At 29.2% G+C, this 18,635-nt stretch overlaps 1 protein-coding gene across 2 annotated transcripts; it reads left to right on the plus strand.

Moving 5' to 3' along the window:
• Positions 1–476: 476 nt before the first annotated feature.
• Positions 477–17,537, plus strand: LOC145963892 (protein croquemort). Of its 2 annotated transcripts, XM_083086211.1 has the most exons (11): positions 477–600; positions 2,431–2,849; positions 5,630–5,886; positions 8,386–8,546; positions 11,623–11,767; positions 12,158–12,361; positions 13,330–13,541; positions 13,961–14,417; positions 14,722–14,795; positions 14,955–15,168; positions 15,258–17,537. In XM_083086211.1, exons 3-11 carry the CDS (start codon positions 5,770–5,772, stop codon positions 15,381–15,383), a joined length of 1,710 nt encoding a protein of 569 aa, XP_082942337.1. In that variant the 5' UTR covers positions 477–600; positions 2,431–2,849; positions 5,630–5,769; the 3' UTR covers positions 15,384–17,537. The 2 variants fall into 2 exon arrangements, with proteins under 2 accessions (XP_082942337.1, XP_082942338.1); XM_083086212.1 differs by lacking the exons at positions 477–600; positions 2,431–2,849; positions 5,630–5,886 and adding an exon at positions 6,767–7,087.
• The last annotated feature ends 1,098 nt before the right edge of the window (positions 17,538–18,635 follow it).

Raw genomic sequence — 18,635 nt, forward strand, 5'->3', positions numbered from 1 at the left:
CGGGGGCGACCGACCTATGTTAATGAGGTAAACGTTCATTACCGGATCAGGATTTATCGGAGTTAATCAAGGAGTGACGATAAAAATCGCGAAGCCGTCAAATGTTCTTGACGCACGCCGATAAACTGACAACTAACTTGCGACAAGGGCTCAGGGAGAGGTGGTGGCACTTTAGAGGCTTGCTATCCGCTGGGAGCACGATCGTTCTCTCGTTCGGATTGCATACCGACAGTTTCAAACGCGCGTCGTTGACGGATCGTAGGTGACCGCAGCACCGGTCTGTTAGTTCTTCTTCCCTTCTCACTAACCGGTAGACCTCGAAATAACCGGTAAAACGAGAACAAAAGCATTTTCAGTGCGTTGCACTGGCGGCTAAAAATGTCAGAAAGCATTTAAAGTACAAAGAAACGAAGACAGATCCATATATAGAATACAAGAATGAGACTATAAAATATCATCAAGATTAATATCGAGAAGAGATAAAGAGAACAGAGACGTGTTCACAACATATTTCTTCACGTTTTATTTTCGTATAAAATTCAAGAAGTGGGAATCGAGATTAAGAATCGAAGATCGAATGAGGAGTCGTGCCGACCGCAAGTAAGTTGAACGTTGATTATTTGGAAATATGTCGAACAATCAAATGTGCGTGACGATAAATGAATTTCCCAGATAAGAAAAATTTTTTCATGTCTACAGCAATATACGTACATATACTTTCAATTTTATCAGATATTACTCATTTATGTATATAGATGACTCGCCATATTTTGATTTAATTGTTTGCACAGTAATCTTCGTTTATATTCGATTAAAAGTAACTCTTTTGCACGAAATATTACAATTATTACATGCAATCTTTCAATAAATATAAAATATGTATATACTTGTTCTGTAACATATATCATTCTCGACAATTAATAATAATTCTTTAAACACGTGTATTATGATAATATAAAGATATCGAGCGATTTGAATACAACTCCATTAAATTGCATTAACCATTTTATCGTTAAATGACTTTCTTTATCTCATTAATTCTAAACATAGAATAAGGAAATGCCGATAGAGGGTGTGCGTACAAAGTACAAAATCGAATTACTTCCGTTCGATGCACTGACAAAGTCTGATCATGCGATAATAATTTATTCACAATTACATAAGACCGTGATATAACGAGGCCGACAACTGTTTGTCTCATCAGTAGGACCATAAAAACTTTCTTCTTAGACTGTATTCATTAATCAACTATGTAATTAACAGGTCAAGATTTTCATGTTTGCGCGGTATAAATAATACTAATTTATTTCCATATGTATTTCATTTCATATATTTTTTTTCATTTAGCAGAGTATTCTCCATGAGAAAAATTTATCACTCTCCTTGAAATACAATTAACACATATTTAAACAGACAAAAACTCACTTTAACACTATTGATTTAATTGATGGGAACAAAGTTAAAATGCCATAAGAATATGCAAAGCAACTTATATGTATTTGTGTGAAAGTTGAAAATTTGAGTATCACAATAAAACGCGTTCTAAAGTTCAATCATTTTCTTTTTTTCATGATATAGAGCATTTATTTTTCACATGATTTTCACGATATAGAACGATGATTTTTTTAACATAAATATTTTTTAATATAAAATTTTTTATGATTATTTCTTAATATAAAAAATATAGCAATAACTATAATTTTCATAATAAAGCAAAAGAAAAAATTGTACAAGTTCAATAATAAAACAATTTAGAAAACTTTAAAGAGTACCGATCGATGAGCAAAACGACATAATTGTGCAAATACGTGTATTAAATAGAATATATTATAATTGTTAATATTATAATTATTTTATTTAATTTATTTATGCACTCGTATGCATATATTGAGTAATCTTGTTTGTTTATTTAGTGATCATTTTTTAGTTCAAATTTTCTAATCATGTAAGATATAGTACAATGTTACAAAAAATATTAGGTTACAATCAAAAACTTTTTGAAAAATAATTAAAAAATACAAAATATTAATATGATAGCGCACAAATAGCACTTTATCTAATTTCATGTCGTCTGTATTCCCATTTCTTACAAGATAACATTTATGTAATTTCCGAAAATTAAGGAAAAAATTGAAAGAAATATTACAAGACAAAAACATAATAAATATGTAAATATGTAAATATATATAAGTATTTTTTTATGCTTTTCCGCGATAAAATAACCATAATTATGTAACCATTTATTAGCAAGATTAAATTTTGTACGGCATTGATTGATCATTATTTCGCGAACATATAAATTAATCTTTTCTACATGCAAATAAAATTTCGGAAGATATACTATTATTCATTATTTACGATTCATATTTCCGTGATGATAAATATATATTCATCTTGTAAATATTAATCATTTTATGCTGAAAATTAAAGAAAGAAGCAGACAAAACTCAGTCGCGACAGAAGAATTCAAGCAAACGGCAAAAGTCTTCCCACGTGATCGCATTTAATCCACGCAATAGTTAATTCGTCGTGTGCTGGGATCATGAGGGGATATGAAAGGGAATGAGGGGCGCGGTCATGAAGGCGCAAAGGACAGAAACGTTCAGAAAAAAATCCTCCCTAAGTGGAGGGGATAAGAGACGTTAGACCCTGCCTGTTGATTCGTAATACCCATACTCATCAGTAACAAACGCGTCGTATACAGAATCGGAGCACAAAGACACGAATGGGAGTAGCAGTCCCTGAGAGCTCAGCGGATATTTATCTGTCGTCTTTTTCAGTTAATATTTCGGTGCTACAAGAAGAAACTGTAACCTTGGCATCTGGACAGCAGATTTTCGCACTGAAAAGTGAGTCTAACCGAAAAGAATCTCGATTTTTGAATAAACAAAATTAGAAATATTAGAAATATCGATGATTTTCTCATTCACATAATGAAACGTATGACAATTTCTGCATAAGCGAAAAAAAAATTACAATCGTGAAAAGTGATTTTAATTTATAATATTAATATTCTGATAATTTGTAATATTAATATTCTAGTTACTCTCAATAGTGTGTGTCTTATACTTCAATCATCATAAATTATCATTAATTTTCTTCTATTTTTTTTATGATTTCTGATGTCAATAGAACATGCGTCAATTTAATTAATGTGTGAAAAACATATTGAGATTTTATATGTATTTAGCATCTTTTAATTGACGTCTTTTAGCTTTTAATTAGAGTTAATAAAAACAAACTAATTTTTCAAGATTAATTTTTCTCCTCAACGAAAAAATTTTCATCGTTAACGAGAAAAAAAAACGATAACTTGAATAGATGATAAGACATCGTGACAAGACCTGAACTTTAAATAACTCTGCATGATTATCATTCAAATACTATGAAAATGACTATGTTAGAAATTATCATAAAAGTATTAGTAATATAGATCATTCGTTGTTATAAACGATTATCAGTGAGGTCATTGAAGAATACGTACTTTTAATCGCTTTATTTATTGTTAGTTTAACTAGTCTTATGCTATGTGTTTATCTAATGCAAATGTATACGAGTTTAAATTTTAATTTTATTCGTCAAATACGAATTACATATTCACTTTATTTTTTCAACCTCAATCTAATCAAAAAAATATTTATTTTTTACAAAATTGTAATTGTTTTACAAGTTTGCATTTTGCGAAAAGTTTAAATTATTTTGAACTTCTTTATATCAATAAAATTGAAAATATATTTAAAAAAAGATAGTATTTCTACATTTTTATACATATATTTGTCATTTTTTATTTATATATAGAGCAGAAATGAAGTAATGCTCAAGAAATACTAATATTCAAAACACATTCAACTAAAGAAATAAATAATTAAATCATTGGATTGTATAACAGATTGTGTAATAGATGTTTATATGTTAAAAGTATGATAATAAGTTAAAAACTATAAATTATAAACTTTATAAATTTTTATGAAAATTGATTAAATTTGCATAGCAATCTATATCAATTACGTAACAAATTTCCAACTCCATCAATCAAGTTTTTCAACATTTAACGATTATGTCCATGAACTAAAGTTATATAAGCAAATATATACATAGGTCATATTTTGCTTTTTTATAATTAATTGCGGTATTAATAATGCTTAATAAAAAATGCTTATATTGCGCTATTAATAATGCTTAATAAAAAATGATTATATTGCATCAAAAAATTTAATCAAACGTGAACAATCATTTACAATATTTCACAATGTTTTTCGGCGCAAAAAATTTAATTTATTACCATCCGTAGATATACATCATAATATTCATTAATAATTCATTAATAAATCATTATTAATAATTTTTCCCAATTAGACATATATACAGAAATCTTAACTATTTTCTAAATTTTGATACAACTCGTAATTTAACATAATTATTTTTGATGTAAAACAGTGATTTGCGCGATATGAGTTAACTTGAAGTAAAGAAAATCATGAATTAAGCAAAAGATCTATAATTTATCGAGCGCTTTACATAGATTTTGTGATGTGCTTAAATTGTTTAATAAAAACAATTAACAATTAATACATCTAATTATGGGAGTCCTATTATTCTATTATATATAATTTTATTTTTGATCAGTAATTTAAAAACGTTATGAGAGAGAGAAAGAATATGATATATTACAACAAGTGTCAGCATTATGAGTATTATATATATTATAAATATAAACAATATATTTTTTTAACTTTTTGTATCAATTAATCATAATTCCCCTATATTTGTTGTAATACATAATGCATTTTATAACAAATCCATATTGATTTTTGTTTTGTTATTATCGCTGTGTGATTTTAAACGTTTAATATCGCCAAAGTTATGTAAAAACATTGTTAACAAGAGATAAGCCGATTAATATTATATCGATTCATCTCTAACTAACCTATTAAATAACGAATTCAATATATATATATATATATATATATATATATATATATATATATCTTTTTGTAATCATTTAAATGTAAATTTGAACTCGTGATGCGAATTGTCATCACGTAATATTTATTTTTATCATTAATATAAAGTTTTCATTACAATAAATCAATTTTTTTAATGAAAAGTTTTTATTAAAGTTTGTGCATCATTCGCGATTTGTATTTACAGTATTAAATATAAATGTAGAAAGAGAGAGAGATAGAAAAATAATCATATAAAAATTGTTACATATTACACTCTATTATCTTTATTTTAATATAATTTAAAAAAGAAGAAAACTCTTAGATATTTACTATTCTTTATTCCGAGAAAAAAGAAGCAAAATTATATTCCGTAAACTTTACTCTAGACCTATGAACTTGTTTCACAACACTATTCAAAATATTCCATATATTTTCATAGAATCTGCCGAATACTCTCACAAATACTCGATATGTTAGTTGACACGCATGAAACGAAGCGTGTCTATTCGCGTCGACGCCTACGCAGTCTTGGCCGACTAAGAAACGTCACCGAGCATAACAAGCTAAGCTGAAAGAAACGCGTCACGCATAGGCAACACACACGTGCATGCCTCATGTAGTATGAGGCGTAAACTCGTCATCTCTCTCGACTGTAGTTAGATTAGATACGTTTTATCTTACAGACTCCGCGAAGCGCGCAGATCGTTGGCCGGGAAGTTGAGGGAGTGAGAGAAGTGATCGACGAAGAGTCCGGCCACTGGGAGTTCAGGGTGCACATGCTACAGGAACAACGATCAGTGCTTGACGAGATACGCGCGTCGCTATGAGACCATGGACGAACAAGTCGCTCGGCTTTGGCATCTTAGGGCTCTTTCTGGTAGCCCTTGGCATCTCTCTCTGCTTTTTGTGGCCAATATTCTTCCATCATATAATTCAAAAAGTGAGTGCGGACAATTGTCACATTTTTATTCGTGATATCAATGATGTCAATTATATATTTTTTTAAAGATCACCTTATTTCATAAAGTGATAAGACTCGTGACTCCAAGCAAGATTGGTGTAACATAATCACTATCTTTCTCTCTCGTTAGATCGCGCTAGTGTATTCACTTACTCGATATCCGCTTTAAAATCTTTGTTAAATTGAATTCGAAACAAATTATGTGCGTGCAACACATAAGCCGTTGTGTAATAAACATTGACACTAAAAATTTAATCTTTGCTTATCTCTGCGATACTGATGTGGCTCGCCGCAATATCATCAAAAGTGTAATAAATTTAAAGTGATTTTTGTGAAAAAATACGGTTTGATAACAAAAAATGATATAATTATTGAATGGTATAATTATTTAACCGAAAAATACTTAATTTGAATGATTAAAGATAAAATGTTTTTGTATTACAATTTAATAATCATAACATAAATTTCAAAATTTTAATAAGTTGTCATCAACGTTGACATTTTTCTAACGTGGTTTTTAATCCTAAAAAATTTATCATTTCTTACCTTATAAAGTGCAACTATTATATATAATATGCTAATTATTCTTTTTAATTAATATTATAAAATATGCTGAAATGCATAATAAATTGTCGGTCATATAAAATGCGATGCGAGTATGAAACGTCATCTCCTCCATGAGAATCATACTCATTTTTATTCTATGTAAGCGGATAGCCTCGCTTTCGTGGGTTATCAGTTACACAGCAATAATAATATATTTTTAAAATTCTCTTCCTTCTTTTTTCTTAGTGAGGAAAAATGCTGAAATTTATTCTTGATTTTCGAACGATTAATCATACTTACTACTCGAACTCAACCGAAGGTAAACGAGAATATGCGCGTCGCAAATTGTTTTTACTCGCGATCGCGAAAAATGAATCATCCATGTACATAATAACACAGCAAGCGACCATCGTTGCCGCATGCAGAATCGTGTATATACAACGAGCATAAGATTACTCGTTGAAACTAGTCCAGATACTATTAGAGACTGGAGTAACTTGTCTCAGCGCTAGTCACAGCCCGATTGGAAAAGTGGCTGATTGTCCCATCAATTGGCGCGTTTCTCTGTGCATTGCAACTGGTTGCAAAAACGATTTCACGCCACCGACAACATCGTCGCGCACGAAATATCTCGGTACCGATAAAATTAAGATCCACCGTATCTCATCTTTATCCTCTCGAATTATTTTCACGATCGCGAAGATTGTTGACAGCTGCGCGAATAGATTTTTACTCGAGATTATCGCCATCAGCTGTATATCATATCTTTTACAATCGATTTAATAATTAATTAACTTTTCGATACTTTACTAATTCTTTTCTTGACATTTACTAACACTACTAATAGGATGTCAATGGCACTTTATTATCATTGCATCACGTCGTAAAGGCGAAATTTGTAAACGCAACATTGTATAGTTAAACATCAATCATTGTTAACGATATGTTTTCGCGATAATGTATCGCAAATCTTTACTTTTGCATTTTATTCACACGCGCGATGAAGATCTATCGTAGACTGACCAAGCATGTTGGATCGATAAATATTAATCGTAGAATAGGATTCAAAAAACTATTTAAGTGTGTTCGTTAAACAAAACAATCTTTTATATCGTATCATTAATCATTAATCATTAATCATCGTTAAAAGAAGTTATCAAACTATCGTTATAAAACAATCATTGCAATCACTGATTAGAGTACATTGTTTCTTTTTTCCGAATAAGTTTATTCGAGGATTTCTACGTCGAACAAATTTTTAAACGGATGTGACAATTTGTTCATTATCATTTTAAATTTACGGTTCATTTTTCATATAATCGAATGAATAAATTTTATGATGTGAATCTGAGAAAAAGCAAAAAGTTGTCTGTTTGCAAAAAATGAAAAAATAGAATAACATGCGTCATGAGATGATTAGCGATTTAGATCAGATAAAATTAATTTTTTAAAACTCTATAACTATATATATATACGTATAATATAAAAATATATACAATGAAAGTAAAATATTAATTTTATTCGTCTAAAAAATTCAAATTTAAATATATATCACAGAATTATTAAAATCAATTATATAAAATTAGAAAATCGAAATAAAAAAAATAAATAGATAAAAATAGTATCATGTCTTATAGAAAATGATCATTAAAAAAAAAACTAAAAAAAACTAAAAAAAAACTAAATCGCTAATCATCTCATGACGCATGTTATTTTATTTTTTCATTTTTAATTACATGTTATTTGCAATTTTATACGATAAAGATTGATATTTTCTCGTGTGTGTACAAAGAATTATTATTTAACTTTACTTAAAGCCCCGGTATATAATTCAAAGGATTCTCTATTCTCAACTTCTCTTAAACAATAAACAATTTTAAAAGTTAATTAGAGAAAAATAAAGGATTAAAATTTTTTTATTTCCATACGCAGGGATTGGCTCTATCGCCGACTTCTAACAGCTTTGAAATATGGTATGACACTAGCAAATTACCGCCGATGTTCATGGAGATATACCTCTTTAATTGGACCAATCCGGAAGAACTTGGTAAAAAGAAGCCGCATTTCGATCAAATTGGCCCTTACTGCTTCAGGTAAGAATGACCTTCATTCAAATAAACGATTATTGCGCTTGATCATAAACGACATTCGGAACAAGTACAAAAGAAGAAGGTGTTCTCTTATATATGTATATATGTATATATATGTGTATATATATATATATATATATATATATATATATATATATAATGTATATGTATATGTATCGATGAGGCTCAAGATTAACTTCTGCATCAATCCGTTTTAAAAACATCGATACATGTAGATTCTATCTTTGTCAGTTAAAAACTCGCAGACATATCCAATTTCGAAACCACGCAATTAATGCACATGTCGTATCAGATAAGATAAAATTGCAATCGTTCAGTGTTAAATACATAACCAATATGTATTGATTAGATTGTGCATATTGTACATTTATCTTATTTATTATTTTACAAATTGGGTATCCTGCTTTTAATAACGGCAATAATTTGATTTTAAATAGTAAATAATGTAAATGTTTCCCAGTCAGAAATATATAGTGACATATATGATGTTGAACTAAACATTAAAAACCAAATGTCTAAATAAAATTGAAATTCTGATCGAATCACTATCGAAATGATATAAATATTGATTAGTTGATTATTATTTCAACATAATATGCAATGCATAAGATACTTTATAAAACGCAAAAATTATAATGTTCGAAGTCAATATTATTTCTAATAAAATTCTGATAAGTGCAAAACTATAATTATATTATAATGAACTGGAAAATTGCAACTGTAATAAAAGTTATAATTTTTATTTCAGTATAATGAACTAGATATGCAGTATTTCAGTATATAATGAACTAGATATGTAAAATACTTCATGAAGTTTAAAGAATGCTTGAAAGTCAATATTGTTTCTAATAAATGAATATAATGAATACGTGAGTTTTTAGTGTGTAATATTTATAAATAACAAAAATTAAAAACTAAATGTCATATTTAAAATTATAAATATTTAAAATTATTATTATTAAAATACTTAAAATATTTGAAATTATAAATTACGTATTAAAAACTAAAAACTAAATATCATGTGCATTTCTTATCAAAGATAATATTGATTTTAAAGCATTTGTTAAGTTTCATAGAGTATTTTACGCATTATATTTTTTACGCATTAAATAATAGAAATAGGAAAATATTTTATTTCAAAACAAAAACAGAAATGGAATGGATTAACGAATTAGGAACTAAGAATAATTATAATTAATCTATTCTGTTCGCTTATTTGAAGTAAAATAATTCCACATTGCTCTTCCTAATATTTAATATTATTTAGTCCTATTCCTAATATTTTCTCAATTGTGCGAAAGAGCATCTGCCAGTACATTAATCTTTCCGAATATATATTATAAGTGAATATCCTTATATCCAAAATTTTACATTTTACCACATATAACTTTTACCATTCATAAATATCATATTTATTACTGATAATTAAAAAAATCACAATCAATTTAGATAATCTCAGATAATTTAGATAATCTTAAATAATACAAAATATTCAAAAATAATAAATCGATTGTCCGAAAATCGACCTTCAATTCGATTCAATGGGCTCTCATCCATTTAGATGTTGAAACAATATTGAATTGCACTTCTAACTAGGTTGTCTATTAATAGTTAAAGAATAATACATTTTAAATAAACAATCAATTGATTATAAATAAAATAAGATTCTTGCAATATAAGATTAGAACTACTTTTTTCAGCGTTAAACAAAACTTACTATGATCGATATATTATTATAATAGATAGAAGCAAAACATATCCAGATTAGAAAAAAAATGGCGCATAAGGATCTGATATACGTCATATGTATAAAAGATAAAGTTATGCTAATCAGATTGTCACGAAGTAACAATGCGATAATAAACCTAATAATGACAATTAAGAAGAAATAGTTAACCTCGCTGTATTGACACTTTAATGAACAATAAAATATTCCGGTCAAATTGCAACACACGCGTGGGCGAGATTATATGAAGTAATTGACTATGTAATTACTTTCTTCTCGGTTGTGTATTTAATAACAAGTGCCGCACAGATGCACTTCACCAGTTTGTGTCTTTCGTTTGTCTGATTGATATTAATCTTAAGTCGCTAAATTACTAAATATATGTGAAACATCGACCTACAAAAATAATTGGCAGCATCAGTAATTGTAATATTTTGTATGTGTGGTAAAAATATATCATTTCGTTATAAAATCAACAGTCCATAACTATAATCTAATATATAATCTAATAATAATTATAATCTAATCTAATATCGTTCTTTAAAGAATAATAGAATTGCAATAATGAATTCCAATGAATTGTTTTCTTAGTAACAATGATTGATTAAGAAAGTTCTTATATAAAAAAATTTCCATCACGTAAATAAAACTGAATTTTAATAAAAATTCTTCAATTTTTATCATTTTTACCGATTATCCTCAACTTATGCAAATAGCCAAACTTCTCTTTTTATGACTGTAATAGTTATCGCGTAAAATAGAACTCTTTTTCTCAAAATTTTTCTTCTAACAATATACTTTCATCTCTTGTGCTAGTTACATGATAAAGATTGCGTCTTTGATAATAAGAGAATATTAGGCATAAGGTCGTCGTCATTACACACGTACGTCCTGTACAGTTGCATGGCAATTGGCCCGTTAAAACCAATAAGCAAAATATGTAGGTCAGATGTCTAAACTATGGTCAGATAATCGACTTCAGATCTAGTGGCAAATGATCACGGTCGCATGATAAATGCAATTTATCAGTTAATAGTAATTTAGAAAATATTGTATAAATATATACTTATTATATTTTTAAATAAAAATTAAGTTTACTTTTACATAAAAATACGATAAATGTTTAATTATATTTAATTATAGTTAATTTATATTAGTAATTCAATCAATGTTACTTTCTTTCAATTTATTACATTTATAAATAATCTTGACAAGAAAATAATATATTTTTAATTAATGTTTGTGACGAAAAAAATTGATTCATCAGATAATAAGATCGGATAATAATGCAAAGCAAGAGAAAAAATTATCATTATAATTTATAAATTTCAGAGAAGTGAGGCAAAAGGATAACATTACGTTTCATCATGAAAATAAAACTGTTAGCTATCTTCAACGACGATTATGGTATTTCGATGCAGAGCGCAGCAATGGAACTCTCAACGACACTGTCAGCCAGTTGGACGTGGTCGCTGCAGTAAGCCTAACTGCATCTTTTGTTGCACGATTAGTATAGTAAATTGCATTCTCTTGATATAGCAATTGACTCAATATCAATATAAAGTACTTGATATATCAATTGACTCGGTATCAATATAATTATGTGGTCTTATTGTATACATACAAGTATAAATATATTTATTTTCTTGCTCTTCAGAGTAAGATATAATTATAAAGAAAACTTAGATATGTGCAAACATATAAAACATTCGAGTTTTTCTGATAATTCTAATTGCAGTAACGAAATGTCGTAACGTAAAAAATAGTAAAAAACGCGCGCATATAATATCGTAATGTTAAAATAAAGTTACGCGAAAGGAAGCAAAGTTTAGATCAAGTCGCGCTAATACAGTTTTCTTTTTTGCAGTCGGCAGTGCACAGAATTCGATACTGGGATTACGATTGGCAAAAATCCTTATCCTTCCTCTTATTACACAGGAACCTCTCTATCATCAAAACGGTGGACGAACTACTATTTACTGGTTATAGCGATAGCCTACTTACGATGGGCAAGATGATGGTAAACGATCCCGAAATACCGATTTTTGAACGTTTCGGCTGGTTCTACACGGTAAGTCTATGTTGCTTATCTTTTCTTTCTCAGATATATCCATATAAACTGTTTCCCTAGCAATGCATTAATATATATATGTATATTGTGCAATACTTGTTTTAGGGCAATATTACGTTTCATCATGAAGTGAAGAGTCGCATGAGAAGATAAATAAGTAATCATGAAAATGAGCACGAATATATATATGTATATTCGTACTCATTTTAACGATTATTCGTTTATTTCTTCATGCAATTCCATTTCTTTTTTCACCCGCCTAGGGCAAATATTGCACAGGCACTCGCTCCACTTTTCCAAATCTTAGGAAATCAGACACAAATGCCTGACATTTTTTTTCATCGCTTTATCATAAATCACTCACATCGTCGCAAACATTTAAACTGCTAACATGAAAGATAGAGTAACCAATAACATTGAGAATCGCTACGAGCATATGAGAACTATTATCAGATTAAATTATACGTCTATTAACACGAAGCACATAGTGTGTGGAATTTGAATTGCATGACACTGGACAATAGCGTCACGGTCGATGGTAGTAGAGTATTTGTAACTGGGCTTAAATTGGTAATGAATGGAAGAAATCGTACATATACATATATAAGTTGCCACATAGCAAATAAAATGGTCATGGAGATATATATTATATGTTGTACATATATTGATGCTAATGTGCTCTATGAAAATTATATATTTGAATATATATAATATATAAAAATTGATTATAGATATTCAAAAAACTATAAATTCGATCGCGACTATATGTTTGATCTTTAATAAAAAAACATTAAAAATCAAACAAACATATAATTTTTCTTCTTATTATATTAATTCTCATGAATGGCCCTGTGAACTATTTACGCAAGTATTTTTGTCTGGATCCTGGTGCAATTATTAAAAAGTTTAAAATTGCAAGAAAATCGAAGACCACCGCAATTCACAATGCGATCTTGTTACACATACAGAGAAATGGCAGCATCATGTTTGATGGACACTTCAATATGGAAACAGGCGAGGATGACATCAGCCAGTTGGGAATCCTGAGAAAATGGAATTATAAAGATACGACGAAATTCCACAAGAGTCCTTGCAATCTCGTTGAAGGCAGCGCGGGTGAATTTTGGCCACCTGGCAGGACGAAGGATGACATCATTTTGTTCAGTTCAGATTTATGCCGGTTAGTGAAAATTATTATTAGGTTTACAAAATAGAGAACAAAGTATAACACTTGCAGTAACAAAAATTGAGCGATATATTTAATATATTATATTTAATGTATTTAATGAAAGCTTAAAATTTCAATTTTTACCAATTTAAGCTTAATAGCTTATAAACTTAAGCTACTATATATTACATAGCCGCATAAGCAATGTATTTGTAATGTTTTGTAATTGAATTATGAAAAACATTCTATCCAATTTTATGTAATATAATATTTATTTTCAAGTTATCACTATTAGAATCATTTATCATATTATTTATACATTTTTTTCATTCTCTTCTCATTACAAGCATTACATTAATTTTTCCAAGCAATAGCTCAATGTTCATCGATACGTTGCACATTATAATCTCTTGACCTTATTACTTTTTTAGTCCGCTAGTCTACGAATACGAAGGCATAACTTCTCACTTTGATATCGAAGGTTATCGATACACTGTTGATAGAAAAACCTTAGGCAATTCCACGAGGCGACGTTATCCTCACGATCAAGCGAAATTTTTCGAACCGACCACGACCACCGAGGACTTCTTTGTGGCCGAGCATACAACCATCTCTGAGACCACTGCCACTATTTTCCATAATAGTCATTCATCCGAGAACACGAATGAATATCTCGACAATGATCCGGATGTTATTAACATGGGCAATTGCTACTGTAATGGCGAGTGTACACCATCGGGTTTGATAAATATAACAACATGTCGTTACGGAGCGCCGGTCTTCATCAGCTTACCTCACTTTTACAAGGCTGATCCGACCGTTCTTGACGCGGTCGATGGATTGAGACCCAATGACAAGGACCACAGCTTCTCCATCACTCTAGAACCCGTAAGTGGCTATCTTTGCGAATTGTTAAAACGTAAACATTCAAGTCAGTCGCGATAGAAAGAACGATGGTTAATTAACTCTACAGGGACTTTATAATCAAGATACTAATTTTACTCTATTCCCTTTCATCCAGACTATTCATAGCATGCGATTGTTGTGATAATATACGCTATTGAGAAAGCAATAGCGTGCATTGCACGCAGTAATTTCGTGTATCATTGTTACATGATATAGTAATTAGGCAATGTTAATGCCTGTAATGAATAAAAGAATCATATAAATAGAGATGCGTTTGATATTTCAGACAACAGGAATTCCTTTGGAAGTATCAGCTGTATTTCAAATTAATATTCACTTACATTCATCGGAAATTGTGACGTAAGTACGTTTTTCGAGCAATACAATAAATAATTCATTGAAATTATAATGTATCGTCATATATGTTCTTATGAGAAAAGAATAATTTTAATAACAAAATTATCGATATTCGATATTTAATTTTACGAATTAAAAGAAAAACACGATATGTTTGTATAGACTTTTCAAAAATGTACCAAACATCTACATGCCAATGTTATGGTTGCAATTAAAAATGGAAATTACCGAAGAAATGGCGTCTAATTTAAGAATACTACTAGCACTTCCAACCATGATGTTGTGTAGTGGTATAGTTATGATAATCATTGGATTATGTTTGATTGCCGGCGTGGTGCTTCTTTATTTCGGGAAGAAACGACATATGCCTTCAACGGTACGTACATTCATCTAATTCCTAAAATCCTTTAATCCTTTTCACGGGTAGAAAAGAAATATTGTTCAATATCGATGCGCGTTTTACAGGATGTCACGATAGAGAAGATGATCGACAATCCTGAGAAAAAAGCAGAAATGGTGTACATGGATAAAACGAGTAACAACGAGGATAGTAATGTCAAACTCGATCGCCGTTTGTACGCGAAACACTAGTAAGTGTTTCTTCAGGAAACTATGCTTTTGGAACGGATATGCAAATCGTTGTACAAGTGTGCAATCGTGAGGCAACTTTGACATGTGAAGTTGTTGATATGTTATGCAAGTGAATTTTCGTGTGTCTTTAGCTTGATTTGATAACGATTGGACTTATATATTCTAAGATATAAATTTTTATTTAACGGAGTATAAACAACGTCAATAAGATATTTGCATATGATTCGGGATACTAACGATCTGCGGAAGTTAATAACAAGAAAAATCACAGATAATTATAAAATAAGCTTCTAATGGTTATAATTATGATAATATGTTTGATACTGATGTAAACAAATTACACTTCGATTCCTTAGCTCGATGGTAATAAATTTATATGATAATAAAATATGTTCTAACCACGAGCTAAAATATTTTCGATCGAAGTGTAATCTTGTATACATAATAGATAAAGCATGACAGCGAATATGCGGAGAGACGCGTATAGGAATGATTCGAATGATTATCATAATCTTTGTAGAAAAAGAAATGCGGATAAATTTTCCTTCTTCTTTTTATTCGTTTGGAGATCATATTCGCTTTACAAACATGAATTCATCGTGATTGTTACATTCCTACGTGACGTATAGATATAGATGGAATGATATTATCATCTTGAAAAATTGGTTTGTCTAAGACTGACGTTATTTTAAAGCTTTAGTTATTTCCTTCTCAATCTATTACTTTTATACATGTGTTTTCGATTAAAATATATAATTGACTAATCAATGAATTGCAAATTATGTTTTGATCCGATTATTCTAATTTATTTGTGAAAATTGAAATTTCTTTGATCACATAAATAATCTATAAATATTTATAAGTGAATCTACGCGATAAATAATTAGAAGATAATTCTAATCATTAATATAAAAACAATTAATATTGCAATCAGATAAATAAACAAGCTTTAATAAAAGTGAAAAAGCTTTAGAATAACAAATACATGACATTGTAACGAAACCGAATTTATCCTTTGCTCGAAATCAAAATGACTGTTATTCCTCTTTTAAGTTGTTTAGATTTTTAGATATTAACCAGTTCACTGGTACACCCGAAATCAGCGTTTTGTGCCAAAATCTTCTCTAATGGAATAACAAATATAATAATAGAATAACAAAATTAATTCACTATACTAAATCCGCCATTTTGAATTTTAAAATTTCGATCTTAAATTTGTCATCAGCGACCCGAAAAATGTGGGTGTATCAAGTTTCATGCAAATCCGTTGAAAATTGGCAAAGTTATTCATAGTGGACATATATGGATCATTACCAGTTGTGGCACTTTTTTTTTTGCCATATATGGGCCATTACCAATGAGCTGGTTAATGGAACGTACGAGATATCGTATGCAACGAATTCTACTGCCTATTAAATTAGGCATAAATGTAAGAAATGTAGAATATATATATGTATATATATATAGATATTTTATTGCAAATATGTAATGCAATATATTATTCTTGTACGACAAAATACCTATGATGTGCCTTGGTATAATTATAATTATGATCGTATAGGTTTTCGGATCTATTGAGACAAGTATTTCAGACAATGACATACCATAATCTCGAGATAACGTCGCGGCTTCTTCATGAAGCATGCCTGAAGCAATGTAAAAGAATCATCTCTCTCTCTCTCTCTCTCTCTCTCTTACTCCATTGATATGAAATTAGTAAAATTAGATATTTCTTTTTTAACAATATATTTCTTTTGACGTGTTACCATTTAGCGTGTAATGTAATAATGTAATGTGCGCGCTGCGCAAAGTTAAGTTACTGCGCCAATCTTTTGTTACAATATATACCTCACACGGATAAGTTTTGTATGACAGAAATTGTGTAATACTTTTTTGAAATTATTTGTATTTGTGGAGCAAAAACAGCCATTTACAAGTGCCAATGACATTTACTAATTGTAAGCATTATGTATCCGACGACGAGAGTCGCGGCAAATGTTACCAATTTTATATAAGTGCAATCACATAGTGATATGTAAAAATATGTTATACATTTTTATGTCAAAATACAGATACGTTGACGTAGATGATTCAAATTGGACAAAGTCAATTTTATATTGTATTTTAATAAAAATTACCATTTTTGTATCATTATCAGTTTTATTATCACTTTTATTGTATTTTAATAAAGATTACTCTACTAAATCGTTAACCTCGATTAATGATATGATTAATGACACATTTTGCATAATGAAAGATTTTGTTGCAATACTGTTTTATATTTTATTTTTTTTAAATTAACGAAATTGACAAAAACTTTTATCTTCCACATTTTTTCAATTATCATGTTCATAAATACGTAATGGCAGCCGCGATTTGTAATCTGTCATATCATTGAGAGGTAACAGACTCATGCTATATTATATTCATCACTATCATAAACTGCTAACGCGAATCACTACATTGCCAATAAAAGTTCTCTTTCATTGCTGAATATTTTTAATTGTAATACAAATTTATCACTAATAATTTTACCTGCATGAAACACATATTTATTTTTAAACATGAAAAGTTTGAGTACCAAAAAATGCATAAAATTTATTTATCATGCTATGCACTTACACGCCATTTCGCGGTGAGAAACGTTATTAAATCTTTATAAGAATGAATTTATAATAGTTCCAATCAAATCTATTGTATATCATATTCAAGTAAGAATATATTAATTATCGCTTTTTTTTGCATAAATGTAATACAAATAAGAAAGAGATCTAAATATGAAAAAGATCTAAAAAACGGAAGCCAGACTGCCTGCATGCCTCAAAACATGAAGCTGATAAAGAACTCGTAGGGCATTATTGTGCCTGCTATCGATCATCACGAGTCTCGTAACTGCTGGTACGCCATTTGTCTCTTAAGGTCAGATCTAAAGGGGAGCTGCTATAAAATTCATTTATGCGCGATCGCATCTGAGCAAAAAGTCGGAATGTGCAATTGCGCAAAGGTATTTTACGATTTTAAAATTCTTCATAGATGAGACATATATCACAATTTTTAATAATGCTTTTTTAATTCTGCGAAATAATAAAGCATCATATTTAAATATTGAAGAAAAACAAGTAAAATAAAGAAACTGAAGAATTAAACTGAATCATTAAATTATCGGCGAAACTTATAATGTATTGATATCGACATAAAAGTCATGATGTATGCATAAAAATATTATTTGATATTCTATTTTGATAACAATCT

This window comes from Camponotus vicinus, unplaced genomic scaffold (assembly GCF_025532165.1).
Source record: "Camponotus vicinus isolate PSW18456_S1 unplaced genomic scaffold, iyCamVici1.0 SCAF_13, whole genome shotgun sequence".
NCBI lineage: Eukaryota > Metazoa > Arthropoda > Insecta > Hymenoptera > Formicidae > Camponotus > Camponotus vicinus.

Excerpts from the sequence above, each read along its gene's own strand:
- LOC145963892 (XM_083086211.1), top strand. The coding sequence starts at position 5,770 with ATGAGACCATGGACGAACAAGTCGCTCGGCTTTGGCATCTTAGGGCTC. Across the intron at positions 12,362-13,329 it reads GTTTCGGCTGGTTCTACACG|AGAAATGGCAGCATCATGTT; the intron begins GTAAGTCTATGT and ends TTACACATACAG. Across the intron at positions 14,796-14,954 it reads CATTCATCGGAAATTGTGAC|ACTTTTCAAAAATGTACCAA; the intron begins GTAAGTACGTTT and ends ATGTTTGTATAG.